The sequence below is a fragment of the Prionailurus viverrinus genome, chromosome C1, assembly GCF_022837055.1.
Source record: "Prionailurus viverrinus isolate Anna chromosome C1, UM_Priviv_1.0, whole genome shotgun sequence".
NCBI lineage: Eukaryota > Metazoa > Chordata > Mammalia > Carnivora > Felidae > Prionailurus > Prionailurus viverrinus.
Genome location: NC_062568.1, coordinates 83719385 through 83735230, shown reverse-complemented (window position 1 = coordinate 83735230; position 15846 = coordinate 83719385). Strand labels below are relative to the sequence as shown.

The window sequence follows — 15846 nt, the reverse complement described above, 5'->3', positions numbered from 1 at the left end:
GACCATTGGCAACATCACCAACTCATCACTGTGATCTTTACTAAAGAACTCAGACTCAACTATAGAATCTCTTTTAATATAGCAATCTGGAAACCTACCAGTCAAGATTCTTCCAAAATATCAAACCCATTCACTACTTCTGGCATATGCTTTTCTATTCACTGCCCATCCAAAAGGCAAGACACAAAATCACTATAGGTCCATGGCCTCATCTGCAAGGTCTGATCAAACCCTCTGCAATCACTCCTTATATTACTTATGAATTATAAGTCATAAGATTTATGAATTATCTGAATTAGACCATTAACTACTTAAGGGCTGATATGCCTTTTAAAAAAGGTACCTAACACAGGTTTCCTGAGAAAGGATCAATAAATATTAATTGATTTTATAAAATTTATGTGCTTTTTAAGAACCTTTGGAGACAGTAATATTTGAATGACTTAATAAGCATCATCACCCATAATCATACAAATTCAGAATTTTAGTCACAGATAATCAACCACAGCAGTGATTACTGTATTAAAATTAAATAACTGAGACAAGTGATATCTTTTGGACCATTAAAGCATATCTGTAGAGGAATTATTCTTTCAATTGTTTACCATCCTTAAGATAATCTTACGACACTGAAGAAAACGCATTTGGTTAAAAGTCTTTGAAATTTCAATATCCTATGAAATTCTCTGGAGTAGCAATTGATTCCAGGCCAAAAACAGGAAAAATTAAGATGGGCTTGATTCATTCTGGCAGTGTTAGAAAGTAAGAAAATGCTAAAAAAAAAAAATGGGGATATCACAATAGGGCAGAGTAGCCAATCTGAAAGACTTCCCAATGCCAAAAGTGGAATAATTTGAAGAACATAAACAATAACAGTATTTAATTATAACACAAAGTAAACTAAATACCTACGAGTCTATACTGATGTAAGGAAAGAAGGAAGGAAGGAAGGAAGGAAGGAAGGAAGGAAGGAAGGAAGGAAGGAAGGAAGAGCTTTTTCTTACAGAATTCCAATTAATAAATGTAGAAAGAATGAGGAAGGCATCATCTCATCTAAGTGGTCAAGGTTAACATCACCTATTATAAGGCATATTGGCATGTATCTCCTGATATAATACACTGAAGAGGGCAGATTTCTTATGTACAATGTCAACCTGATGCCATGTCAACCTGATGCCATGTTGAATGTCATGGCAACCTGATGCCATGTTGAATGGCAACCTGATGCCATGTTGAATCCTGGATTGGATGCTGGGATAGATAGAAGCAGTTCATTAGTGGACAAACCAGTAAAATACAGAAAGTCTATAGTTAATAATATCTATTGTACCAATGTTAACTTTTTGTTTTAATAATTGGATTATAGTTCTATAATATGTTAACATCAGGGGTAGCTAAGTGAAGAGTGTATGGGAACATTCTGTACTAGTTGTATATATTTTCCAAAGGTCTAAAATTGTTTTTTTTTAAGTTTTTTTTTAAAGCTTGTTCCAATAATCAGTTTGGATATACTAATTCTTATGTGAACACAGGTATGAAATCTAAAGACAACTGGGGCACCTGGGTGGCTCAGTTGGTTGAGCGTCTGGCTTCGGCTCAGGTCATGATCTCACAGTCCGTGAGTTCGAGCCCCGCGTCGGGCTCTGTGCTGACAGCACAGAGCCTGGAGTCTGCTTTGGATTCTGTGTCTCCCTCTCTCTCTGCCCCTCCCCTGCTCATGCTCTGCCTCTCTGTGTCTCAAAAATAAATAAATAAAAACATTAAAAAATTAAAAAAAATTAAAGACAATATACGGAAATAGAGTACACAGTTGGTTCTTGCTAAGTCACAGCTTTCCCAAAGAAAGATGAAACACAAACCTAAATGTGATCCCATTTGTGTCTCAGCATGAGAATTTGTCTGCCCATTAGGATATTATCTCTGCTATCTTCGCTTCCCTATATTTTTGTTCTCCCTTTCACTCTTTTCTTTTTTTCATTCCACATTTCAATAATGATGTGTGTGGCAGAGCAATGTTGTTTTCACCATGTGACTGTTACTTATCATGTAGAATATTTTTCATGAGATCCCTGGAGTGCTGAGGCTGACTGAAATCATCCGTATAGCATTCCCTCACCATTATTAAGAGAGCTCCGATGACTTACAGTGGCATGTTTCTGCCTCAAGTGACAATTGGGTCTAATAGCATTAATTTTCTGCGGGGTCTTTAAGAATTTTCTCTGCACCCACATTCTTTCCCCTGATTCTGCCTTTATGTCTCAAAGGAGAGAGGAAATTTTGAAGGCAGAGACGCAGAACACTGTTGAAATTCTTTGGTATCCTTTCTCCCAAAACCATGAGCTGTAACAATTATGCACTCCAAATTTCAAGGCATTATGCTCAGCTCTCCAGGGGCACCTTTTGTCGGTAATGCACCCAGTAAAACATGTTTCCACTGTGACCCTATTGAACTCTCAGTTGATGCCTGCAACTGCAGGACTCTATAGTGAGTCTCAGGCTGTCATCTTGGGTGTTAAATTCATCAACTTGTGTTTTTGATCCCTATAATATTATTGTGTGTGTGTGTGTGTGTGTGTGTGTGTGTGTGTGAGAGAGAGAGAGAGAGAGAGAGAGAGAGAGAGAGAGAGAGAGAGAGAGAGTGTGTGTTTTGCTTTTTATCTTGATGGGCAATACTTAAAACTTAAGGCATTGTGCATAAAAATCCAGATTCTGGCCCACTTTTAAACTATTTAAAGGTCTGGCAACCATTGGCCCACATTCACCCAAGGCCACAATTTGCTCCAGTTAAATGTCAGCTTCCCCCTTGGACAATGTGGGTGTTCTCTAATTTACACATCACTCAGGGCACCTTCTGACTAGTCTGGGTCCTATATACATTTGTATTTGCAAAACTTGCTCTATATCCTGCCCTCTAATTCATAAGTTCAGCCAAATGCACATGAGCACCATTACTTAACACCATGAGCAAAGAAGTCTAAGCAGACTTTTCTGTAACTGGGGATCTCAGAAGCCATAGTCAACCTATTTCTTTCTGTGTAACTACAGAAGAAATGTGGCCTGTCATTTTACCTTGCCTACAGGAGGGAGGAAAGAGGGCAGGATTACTGCTTCAGGTTCCTTTATATAATTTCCTGCTTTTTAAGAAAATATTATTATTGTATATTGAGTTCACTCACATAGTGACTCTCAAGCAAGAGTTTGAGACTTGGAGATAGAGCCATTACTGCAGTATTTCACTTGAAAGAGAGTTTTACTAATCCTCTTTGGCATTCATCTCTAAATCTTGGTGAACTCAAGTAGCTTCAATCTCTGAAAGTTTATTTTTGACTTAAGCGATTTTCTTGCTATTGCTAGATTTTTCAGGTGTCTCGCCAGCTTAACTGTTATCTGAATAAGCTTTGTTTATTTTCCTTGGCTCTTTATAGCAGGTTTAAGTCTGTTCCAAGGGGTCACAACATTTCCTGCCCAATGCCTTTTATTCTGAGCATGCAGTCAGTAATTATTTTTTGCTTTACCTAAAATATAAATAACTCCCTTATACTTATTTTGAACCTTTTCCCATAGTGCTTTCGTTATGAAAGAAGAAAAGCCCTTCAGCAGACCTCTGTGTGATGTGAGTGGAGTTCTGTAGTCAGGGAGTATAAATCATGCCTCGTACCCACAAATACACAAGTAACCCTTCCCCTTCCTGCTGTTTTCAATTACTCAGATTAATTTATTTCCAAACTTTTGGCACCCCTCTGCTAAAGTACACAGCAAACAAATTTACAGTGAGTCCCAAATTAAATATTAATGCAAAATCTTTCAGCCTCAAATTTCATTTGGTTCAGTCACTCTAAAATTTAATAAAATGTTAGTATTTATTTCACATTTAACTTATTTCTAGGCATAATGTTGATTTTACTACTGAAAATTTTGGAACCAAATTAATGAAAGGGGATTTTGACAATGGGAATGAAAAAATGGACTGAACTTGAAGTCATACACAAATTTGATTTCAGCACATGCATCTAGCAAATGTCTACTAAACCTGCATGTAAGCTCTTTATACAACAAATAAATTGGTTGAGATCTTTTGTTTCAATATATTTATTGTTGTTGCTGTTTCAATATCTTATTTAAGCATTTCGAAAACTTTAAATGCCTGAGCTTTGGCTCTCTTTATTTTAATCTAATGTCTTTAGTATTATGTCTTCCCTTCTTTAACTGAAATATGTATTGTGTTTGAAAACTAAGAAAGCAAGTTATCTTTTTAAACATTCTATGTAATGATCATACAGCTTTCTCAAGGTAATTTCTTTGAATGACTTGAAGTATTTCCTCAACAATGCTATTACTAGCAGCATAAAGTGAATAGTGTCAAAAAGGCTGATTATTCCAAGTTGCTTTTTTGGCACTAGATGACCTGTAAAACTGAAAAAGAAACTGAGTGAGAATATTTTGGGGCTTAAGTTTGTACTTTGGAATACAGATTTTAATATGAAGTTTTAAAACCAATCTTCGTCTTCTCAAGGTAGATAGCAGGAAAGAGAGCCGGAGAGAAAAATAATAAGAAAAAAAAATCAATGGAATAAAATCCTGAAGCAATATCTAAATAACTTAGAGTGTAGAGTAAGTCATTTAGCTTCATATTAACAGTATTTCCTTCATGGGGTGCCTGGGTGGCTCAGTTGGTTAAGCATCTGAACTCTTGATTTCGGCTCAGGTCATGATCTTCTGGGTTCATGAGATCTAGCCCTGTGTCAGGGCTCTATGCTGACAGCAGCAGGCAGCCTGCTTGGGATTCTCTTTCTCCTTCTCTCTCTGCCCCCCTGCTCATGCTCACGCACACAGTCTCTCCTTCTTAAAATAAATAAAAATAAAGCTTTAAACAGAAAGAGTATTTCCTTCAAACACTGTAACCTTTTCTTCATTTTCACAGACCTTCTGGGTTCTGATATTTTTCCTTTTCCGTCAGTTTTATAATACCATTCTCTCTTTCTCTCCTTCCCTCAACTCTTTTTCCTTTCTAGCTCCAACAAGAACTCAATAGACCCAAATGAGTTTGTTTTGTAGCCATAAGCAATCTTTCCCTGAAAATCCAAACTTGTACAATTGTTAACCTAGTGTTTCATTGCTTGTCCTGGTTTTTATTGTTGTTGTTTCTTTCTCTAGTCTGTAAATCACACTGACTGGTACATAGCAGTTACTGTAACAGTTATTCAATGGATGCGTGGATAAATACAGAATAATCCAAGGGACCTGACTGATAAAGAGGAATACCTACTAGGTCATAAATGCTTACCCAGTAGATTTTACACCACTTACTGTCACTACCCCATCCTTTCTACAGTTTTCCTGGAATTTCGAGACAGGGTAATGCCTACAGCCAATAGCAGCACTCTTACAATTTCTTCCCTTTAATCAAATATGTATTAGTGGGAACTCAACTATCAGCACAAATTCTTCTCAGTCATGTCAAGAATTTGGGGTTCAATGAAAATGAGCTCTTTCTTTAAAACTCTGAGGATTTCATAGTTTTCTCTGGAAAAAAATGCACAAATGCATCTTCATCAAACAGGCCAATGCCTATTCCTTCTGCTATTATGTTCATTTAGATTAGTAGAAATAACAGGAGAAAAAAACACAATTTACTGCCATATTTAATAATGCTTGGAATATAACTAAGTGCATCATTTTAACTAAGCCCCCAAAGAATACTATCAGTCTGACTCTACTAATTCCATTCTGCAGACATGGTATGGAAAACATGGGGTAATAGGGAAGATGGTATTAGTAATTCTGAAATATAAGGGAAAAGGTAATAAGAAGGCAAACAATATTACAGGGTCCACATGTGACCGTCACATGCTATACACTTAGAAACATTGCAGACAAATCAATTAAAGGTGCTAGCAAAGAGGAATGAATTCATTTTTAAATTCTCTACAGTGTTAACCCTTACCTTGAAAGACAATAGCTTGAGGCTGTATTTCATGCCTTATCCTCCCAATATACTGACTGGTGCTGCATTCAGTGTTACAGAAAATCTTCCTAAATTAAAGATATGAGCTGCTCCTCTACCTTGTCCTCATCTACACAGCTATCCCTTCATTTAAGCTACCAACATCTCTCTCCAGGACAATTATGATAAGCCTTTTACTGGATCATTGTATCCTTCTTATCTTCCTTTATTCAGCAACAACAAGCCTGAGCTCTTAAAAATTACATTGTCTCATTCACCTCTGATTAAACATCCAATTGCTGCCTAGTGTAATCGTAACAAAACCCAAATGCCTCACCTTGATCGGCATGGTCCTGTGTGGTCTATTCTGACTACACAATAAATATGCCCTTCCCACTTTTCCTCTTTCCCAAACACACAGTTCACTTCAAACACACAGACTTTCTTTCTTTCTCTAAAATACCAAATTCTTGACTCCCTCACAAGTGTTTGCATGGAAAGATCCTCCTTCAGAACTACTCATACTTGTTTCCTCTCATTCTTTTGTCTCAGCAAATAGGTCACTCTTCTCAAAATGTCTTCTGTGATTACAACCACCAATCACTTCTCTTGATTACATTATATTATTTGTATTTCTTCTTAGAACAAAATATTATTTGTTTGTTTGCTGAATGTCTCCTGTTGCACTAAAACGTAAACTAAATCAAACTTGCTCACTTGCCTCATTCCCAACACCTAGAAGAATTCCCAGCACATATTTGTTCCATTTTGTTCAATGAGTGGATATATAAATGAATGATCACCAACCACATGGTTTGCTTCAGGAATCATATGATTTCAGCAGGAGAAAAAAACTGAAAAAAAAATGAAAATGTCCTGAAAATGTAAGGGAATTCTGGTTTTATGGTGGAATACAGAATGCATTGTGTTTTCACATACATTATCTTCCTTGCACTCGTGGAAGGTGTAAGGGACACTGCTGTGTCTGTTTTTTGGAGTTGGTTGGAATGGTTTTCTGTAAAACTCTTGTGGTGTTTTCACAGGCACCCAGATTAAAGCACTCACAAGAGCAAACCCTTGTGCTCTTCATAACTTTATGTTCTCCCAGCAATGACAGCAAGCAAGAAGAGTGGAAAAAGTGCTAAGATTCTGGTTCTTATGCTATCAGGATTAATTTCAAAATAGTTGACAATATCCTTAACAAGTACAAATAGGGAGAAAACATCTTAGTGGGGAAAAGAACTATATCCAAAGATGGACAGAAACAGAATGTTTAAATTCTAAATTCTACCTATTCTTAAAGTTGGCCAATGTTGGATTAGATGTACATATTTCCCGCCAAATAAGATTTGTATGCCACTAGTATCATTAGCCTTCAACATTATCTGCATTATGGTGCTGGTGAACTGTTAGCTTTTTTGTTAAAATAATGACAATACAAAGACACAGCAAAAGGGCCTGTGTTCTGAGTTAGTAATTCTATCTGTAAATCTTAGTTATTTAAAAAAAAATATATCAGAAATATGAATGTCCAATAGGCATGATCATAATATTTTCACCTGATGAGGCAAAAATCTACCCATGAGCTGACATCGTTATCACTGTACTTTCAAAAGCTTAATTATGAGAAAATGCCTTAAAAATTAATAGAGTTGAATAAAGTAGAATTTTTTTAATAAAGCATACTTGCTATTTTAATATTTTCATACCAATAAAATATACCATTAAAAGCTTTAGGAAATGCACACAAGATCTGAGATAATCTAAAAACCAAATCTTTTTTAAATTTCTAGAATGTGTATTTTAGCAAAGGTCTGAGGTTCCTAATTGCCACAGTTATTTAGTGTGTGTGGATTGAAGTTTCAATAAATTCTTTTTGTCAACGTACTCTGTCTTAGCATCTTTGTCCTTCCTCTCCTACACATCCTAATTTCTAAAGAAAACAGATCATTCTAAACCCATTTCTGTTATCAACCTTATACCCACGGTTTTTCTTTTTCATGAATATCTTAAAATACCCTAGGAACACTCAAAGCAAGCAACCACAGCCAAGTTTCACTTCTCCTCTTCTCCCCATCCCCATTTTTAGCTATCTTTTCTCATTTTAAGAAGAAAGGGCTAAGATGACAAATTGTCATTAAAGAAAAACTCAGCGGTAGAAAAATTCTTAAGAAATTATGTATTCATATTTCTAAAGTTAAGCTGTCTTGGAAGTCTTGAAGGATGTCAATGCAATGTGGAAAAGTTAGGAAGGAATGTCCTATTGATTGTAAGAATAAAACAAGAGACGATCTGTGGTACCTTGATCTTACCCAAAGAAGAAATGTATTCTTTCGAGTAAAATGAGGTCGTGTTTCAACAATACCCGTCTTTGGTCTGAAGGCTAAGCCAGCCAGGACAATGAGGTGCATGCGTCTCAGGAAGGGATGTCTGACTGTTAGTAAGAATGCATTGTGAGATAAAATGTAATGCCAGCACCTTAGCAAGGCAACACACTCTGTCTTCTTCTTTTTTTCTTTTTCTCTTACTTAATAAAGTTAGAAGGAATCTCATGTGAAAAGGTACTTTCTCAACTCATTTTCTATAAAGGATATATAGTTATAATATTCATGTATTAATGGGAACTTTCATAGTGCATGACTATGTCTGAGAAAAATAAGAGTATAGTAGTATACTATAGATGGCTGTATAGTAAGAATATATTAATCAAAATCACTTTTCATTGTTTCTATGGGTAAAGATACCTTTGACAAGTGTTGCATATTTACAACTATTTTGGAATATTTGAGAAATCCCAAATGTATGTAATATATGATTCAACGAATATGAGGGGCAGAGTTACTGAGCAATATAAGTAACACAGTCATTACCAACTTAAGTGTTAGCTTTTTGCTCTGGTGATACTTCTAAGAATCCGACCTACTGGGAAATCAACAACAAATGAACGGGCCCATTTATTTAATCACACCATTGCATTTTTTAACCATAACTGGACATCTAATTGCAGACTGAAACTAAGTTAATGTGATTGCATGAGAAAGTTATTATGGTAGCATTTATAAACACACTATACCCTGTTGTCCATTTTATCACTGCAATGATTTCTACTATATATCCTGTGTTGAGATAAAGTCTTGAATTTGAAATAACATTTAGGAATATATTTTAATTTTTAAAAATATTTCACAAAATGAGAAAAATAAATTCAGTTAATAAAGCCAATAATGAAAAATAATAAATTTCTAATTACTTTCAATAAAGTAATTACCTGAGCATGAATGAATTCAGAGCACGTACTTATCACATTCTGATAGTGTTGTAGGTTCTTATACTAACCCGTGATAAAAATACATAATTACTACTAAAATACATTAAATTCCCCTGTTATGACAGGAATAAGGACATAGGCACATATGACTTATATTAAAAAGTATAGAAGATAAATACAATGCATAAGCCTTTCAGGGAAATATGTTATTGTTGTTGTTTTTCCATAAAATTCAACTTTAGGCTTTTAATGCAAGATCAGTTTTATTATATTATCACATCTGACTGGCTTCTATCTAATATTTTGATTCCCATTTATTTACGAGTCAGTTTCACCAATTAGTCAAGTCAGAAAGCTCAGTCAAAATAACTGGGTTTGTATAGAGATAGCCTAAATCAATAGGATGGAGAGAAAGACGGAAAGAATATTTTGGCATCACTGAATTCAGAACAGAGCAATAAATAATATATATTTTCTAACTTGGCCTTATAGCTATGCCGGGGGGAAAAGGGAGGCCACCAAATCATTTATGAGGAGGAAAATATAGATCTAAAATTGGGAAGGCAACTTATATAGCAGAAAAACTTCCAATAGAAGAAATATATATAAATTTTGGAGGTCTAAGCTTACTTGTTGTGATGTGCTGCAAAATCTTCTGAAGGCTTTGTTCCTCTTTCTATATAACATAAAGAGTTCAGATGTACTTGGAGAGATTGACATTTTATCCAATTGATAGAGCACACAAAAGGGAGAACAGGGATTAAATATTATGGCAAGCACAATACTTTTCAAAAGCAAGTGAGGTAAATACACTCATTGGCACACATGTGCATTAGTCCAAAAGTAAATTTTTTTAACTCTAATTTTTAAAGATATGTTCATGGTTTTGTATTTAATGTTTAAATAATAGAACGTTTGCCACCCCCCCACCTCCGCAAGGAACTAACAAGCTCTAAAGATCTCATTCCAAAATAAAACAACTAGAAAATGTCTCCCAAGGCCTGTGCCTTTATTCATCCCTATGCCTCTATTTAATGGGTTTTCATATAGGTTAAATTTGGAGAATAACAATCCATATTGGAATGTAACAAAGAGGATAAAAAGTATGCCAGCACTTTTCTATTTGGTTGATTAATTATTGTCCTCCCTTCCCCAGCAAAAAACAAACAACAAAAACACCTTGTTATTTGTACTCTCTGTGCATCAAGGTAGTTTTTTTGTCACTAATCTTATATTAAATATGGGGACCCAGATTTCTTCTTCTAGGTAGTTTTTGAACTGCCTTAAGTAAATATGACGATTTCCTGATAGAAGTTTGGTCCAGTACATATTCTGGTTAACTCATTATTATAAAGGACTCAACCTTTCAGTTTACTTTTGTTTAGCATTGCAGTTGCTAAAAACATTGTTTCAAATTATAAGCACGGAGGGCATCATTATCACAGGTATTCCAAAAGCAAATGCATTTTAAAATTTATGTCCTCCACTGTCAGATTGTTTTTACAACAAAATATTTGTTACATGGAAGTTCATCATTAGAATATTGCCATGTTGGGAGTTGAAAAATAATTCTGAACATTCTTCCATTTCGTATTTTTGTTTTTCAAGGAGGCAATAAGACAAAGATAGACATATATTTTCTGGAATTTAGAAATGAAAGTTTCACATCAAAAAATCTATCTAATTTTTGGGCTACAGTGGTATTTTTAAAGGATGTTTGTGCCAAAACAGCCATAATAAAGAAGATATGTATATATAATCCTTATTATATATATATATATATATATACATACATATGTTATATATATGTTATATATATTATATATATATATATAACATATATACATATATATAACATATATATATATATATACACACACACACACACACACACACACACAGTAAGTGGGCTCCACTTACTGCTAAATTAGTTTAACTAATGATATCATGTTGATACAATGATGTTTAACTTTTAGCATTAATTCTACTTTCTTTGAATGCATCTATCTAAAATGAAGACAAGTGTTTCCTTTGTACAAGAACTGTTTTGACAGACAGCTACAGAAGATAGAGAAATCTTTCAATACATCTGGTTGGTACTTTTTACTATACAAAATCCCTATTGCTAGGAAGGAATTGAAGAAAAAAGAGTGCACATTTCATATAAGACAAAAATTAATAGTAGAACCATGAAAAAAATTGATCATAGTAAAATACAGAATGGAGGGAAGATATAGAGTCCCCTCACCATTGCAATCATTGTAGAAGACCAAGTCATGTTCAGTCCAGGTGACTTTAAATGGAGCCTAACTTTATGGTACACCCTAGGCTCTGAAAAGAAAATGACAAGGCAAATAGCAAGAAATTAATGTCCTGGATCCAATACACTTGTAAAGTAAAAATTTCTGCATGTCTCTACCGTGGATGACAAGTAGCATTTAGAAAGTGTCGTATCACACTTAAGAATATATTCACTATGTCTCTCATCCCCCACTCTTTCTAAGAAGATGGACTTCCTTCACTTCCACTTAAAAAAATCTTCCATCTTAATAATTCTAGTATTCTTAACATTTGAGTTTTCTGCGATATTCTCATGTATCTCCCCATTCTTAGAGATTTAATTATATCCAACCTCACCTTGATGGAAATTTCTTTAAATTATTTTTATACTGCAAATATTTCCATAATTATTATGGAGTGAGAAGAAAATATTTATTTTAAAAAATATTATTTTGTCTAAAGATACTTTAATCTCTTCTTTAAGAAATACTAATATGGATTCAGTCTCTTCCTAAATTTATCATTTGGCTTTCTCCTCACTTTCCTTTCCCTCACTTACTCTATTCTCTGCATTTAAACTCTTTTTTGTGTTTTCACACATTGAAATTATTCTTTGTTTTCCCATTGTTTCCCTTCGTTCTTATCAGTTTCAAAGTAAACTTCAGGAGAGAGAGAGAGAGAGAGAGAGAGAAAAGAAGAAGAAGAAGAAGAAGAAGAAGAAGAAGAAGAAGAAGAAGAAGAAGAAATCTCAAAGATTACACAGACTTCTTCAAAACAAAACTTTAGTTTACAGGATACATGGGTCGTAGTTCATTCTTCCTTGAGGGGAGGAAGATTAAAATTTTGACATGCACATGATTGCCACTTTTAGAGGGTTTTATGGACATATACATTTAGATGATTATAACAGCATGAACTTTAATTATTTGGAAATATGTTTCACCTTCTTATCTGACCCAGGAATTTTTTAAAAGAGACTAGTTTTAGGTCTCTCAATCCCCTTTATTTGCAGAAAATTTGACAATTTAAAATACACTTCCTTTTAAGTTTTAATCCCTATCAAGCAACACTTTGATATGATATGACATTGTAATATGACACATTGGTTGATCCTAAGTGAATATGATTTATCCTTCACGTTTTGCTGTTAAGAGTTACAAAGATGTTTCCCTTTTTAGATGTGATGAAATCTAACAAGAACTGACATGTACATTATCTTAACTCTGTATCAAAATCAATATAAACCAAGAAAATAAATAATGTAGAATTAGAAGGAAAAGTAGATGTATGTAGACTGAACACAAGCATATAAGTTAAAGTATTCTGTTTAAAAAAATGTTTGATAAACTTACAAACCAAAGAGCAACACAGGCAGAAGGTAATCCAAGTATTTCTATCTAATTCATACAGTTTAAAAGTCACCCATTACCCAATACATATTTGGAGAACCTGAAAGTAATTTTTCATTTTCAGGAATGAAGCAACTCCTGCACTACAAAACACACCTGTGTAATTCACATGCCTATTTTATTCCTCAAGGACAATTGACATAAGCCTGTGCAAAAAGCTACATCTCATTAACCTCTTTCTTGAGTTTATATTCCTATATTGTCTGTTTCAGCATTTCATTGAGGAAAGTTTGCCATAATGCAGCAGCACCTTCTTTTTCAACTTTAAACAGGATTTCTCCCCCACCGCCCCTCCTTTTCCAAATGAGACACACCCTTTTTACTTTTGATAGAAAGCTCTGGCAATTTTAACTCCTTTCTAACAGTTTGGAAAGTTGTGTTAAATATATATGATAGTGGCAAAGTGTTGGTCTACAACTATGTTGACTTGTGCTATCTGATAACAGTACTTTTGATGTTGTCATGGTGATTTACGACACTATTTCAGTTCTAGGAAAAAGGTAACAATCGTTTTCCCTATGCCCTGTTTATGTCTTAGATGTCCCTCTCCCTCACGGATCTAAATGTGCACCAAATTGTAATCTTTTTAGTTATTTAGTTTTCTATCTCAGGAGAAAATCCAGGGTCTACAGCTTAACTTTTTATGATTTATACAATTCTCCTCAGGTATTCGTTCTAATCATTGCAGCAACAACTCTCTCCCTCATAAACACATCCCAAACCACTGAGGACTTAGCTCTAGATGAGGTCAAATTTGCAGAGATTGGGGACTCAATCAGAAAAAGCCCAATAGCAGGAGTCTGCAGTGCCATTATATTTTGCTAGCTCACAGGGCTGAAAAGCTTCATTCTGTTCATCTGCTCTGGTCCAACTTCAAAGATTCTTCCTAAGAAAGGTTGAGAGCTGATTGTTCCAGATCAAAGACATCATCATTTCAAGTTAGAGCTATGTGCTTCCATTTTATCAGTATAGTTTTCAACCATTCCACACCAACTTCAAGGTAAGTTAAGACAAGTTTAGAAGCTATATAGTTAGGTAGCAATGATATCTTTAAAAGATTATCATTCAGTGAATGTCAGATTTTCTAAAGGAACTAGTATCAGTCTCACTACTGGTAAAAGAAATGTGCTCAACATTATAATGACTATAACCTGGTTGCCAACAGCAGGCTGGGTAGACACACTACAATTCATTCCCCTGTTCTTTCTTTTCTATAATGAAACAATAATTTTTAGTCAGTTCATAATTCACTTCATATAAACACATCACTAAATCTCCCAATGCAACATTTTGCCTATTTACTTGACATTGGGATCCAGATATCCTTTCTATCTTTGTTACTTCTCTTTTTTTTCTAATTAAACATTGACAACAAACCAAAATATTACATACGTGTGTGTGTGGAGATATATATATATATATATATATATATATATATATATATATATGAAAGATACTCCCGATTTTACTTTAGGGAGTTAACCATTCCAAGGCTAGCCGCCCAAATATTCATCTACCTGTTTTTTTTTTTTCACCCGTGCGACTGTTGTCAAAGATCATCTAACTTGCACAGGGATTCCTGGGTTTCCAGATCAAAAGTTTATACGATCTAGGCTTATTAACTAACATTCCCACCTCCTCTCTCCTCTTCTCCTTACATTCCCATTTCAACTTCCACCACTCATCAGCTATTTGGGGAAGAAAAAAAAACCCATAAAACAAACAAACAAACAAACAAAAATAAACAATGGCAAAATGCCAGTAGTGGGTAAGCGTCTCCTGGTACCATGAGCTGTGTCACAGACCTTCAGAATCAAAAAAGTCAAGTTCAAGCAGGTACCTGCGCCCAGAAGCTCCCTGAAAGCCTAAGCCTCTCCGCTGAGACACTAATCTCTCCTGAGTCTGCCTCAGGAAGGGGCTACAGAAACGAAAGGGGCTCGAGCGGCCGCTTTCTCCCCTCCACACACCCTGGGTGCATCAGGTAGGGAAGTTAACCAGGAGCTAAGTTGAGGGAACACACACAACGCGGAGAATCCGGAACCTGCAAAAGCTCGCAGCTGTGAGAGTCAGTGCGCAGCAAGTCTTGGAAAAGAGAATTCCGATCCCAACATCTGCAGCGCTTGGGTTGCGCGGGCAGAAGCGCGCAGTCCAAGTCCAAACGCTCCCGGGGGGGTACAAAATCAGGACCGGTAAATGGCCAAAGGAAAAAGCTGGGGGTGGGAGGAAGCCGAGGAGGACTCTGGCACCTGGTTCGGAAATCCACCACTGCACCTCTCACCCCCACGAGGCCAGCGATACAGTGGCCAACCAGTCCTGGGGAGCGGGGCCACAAGGACTTAAGTTTCACACTCACTTATCTACAAGCATCGCCCAGCAGGAAAGCCCGAGGAAGAAAGGGGAAACCAGGAGGGAGCTATTTCCTTACCTCGGTCGGCTCCCACGGTCAGCACCTTGTCGATAGGAAATAATCCCGAGAGAGTGAGTAAGGCGAGGAGAAACTCGGACATTGTGGTCGCCCGGTAAGGAAGCCTGAGCTGGAGACTGCTCCGCGGCGCCCTCGGCCCGGCGGCGGCGGCAGCTCGGAGCCCCGAATCGAGCAGCGTCATTTACAAATGTCACTGGAAATTCTTCAGCTCAATGAGCCCAGCCAGTCCGCCTTCTCCTGCCTGGAGCAGGATGTGGAAGGTGTACGGATGCGCGCGTGTGGGAGGGAGAGAGTGTGTGTGAGAGCGAGCGAGCCGCTCGTGTGTCTTGACTTTTCAATGCAGGGTACGTCTGATCTTACATCACGCAAAGAGGGGCAGTGAGAGATGCCAGCGGATGGGAATTCACTGATTAATCACCGAATCCACCACACACCCCTCCGTCGTCCACATAAATCACATCTATTACTTAGTGAGAGGCATTTAACACAACAGGAAAATACCACCGCGAACTGAGAGCAC

General features: G+C 36.1%; 1 protein-coding gene across 1 annotated transcript in view; it reads right to left on the bottom strand.

The window, feature by feature from the left end:
* The window catches only part of LRP1B (LDL receptor related protein 1B), a 1903200-nt gene extending 1887693 nt beyond the window's left edge, over positions 1-15507 (bottom strand). Inside the window, exon 1 of the mRNA XM_047873645.1 lies at positions 15327-15507. Coding sequence (XP_047729601.1) covers positions 15327-15507 — 181 coding nt within the window. The remainder of the gene's footprint in view (positions 1-15326) is intronic.
* Positions 15508-15846: the final 339 nt, after the last annotated feature.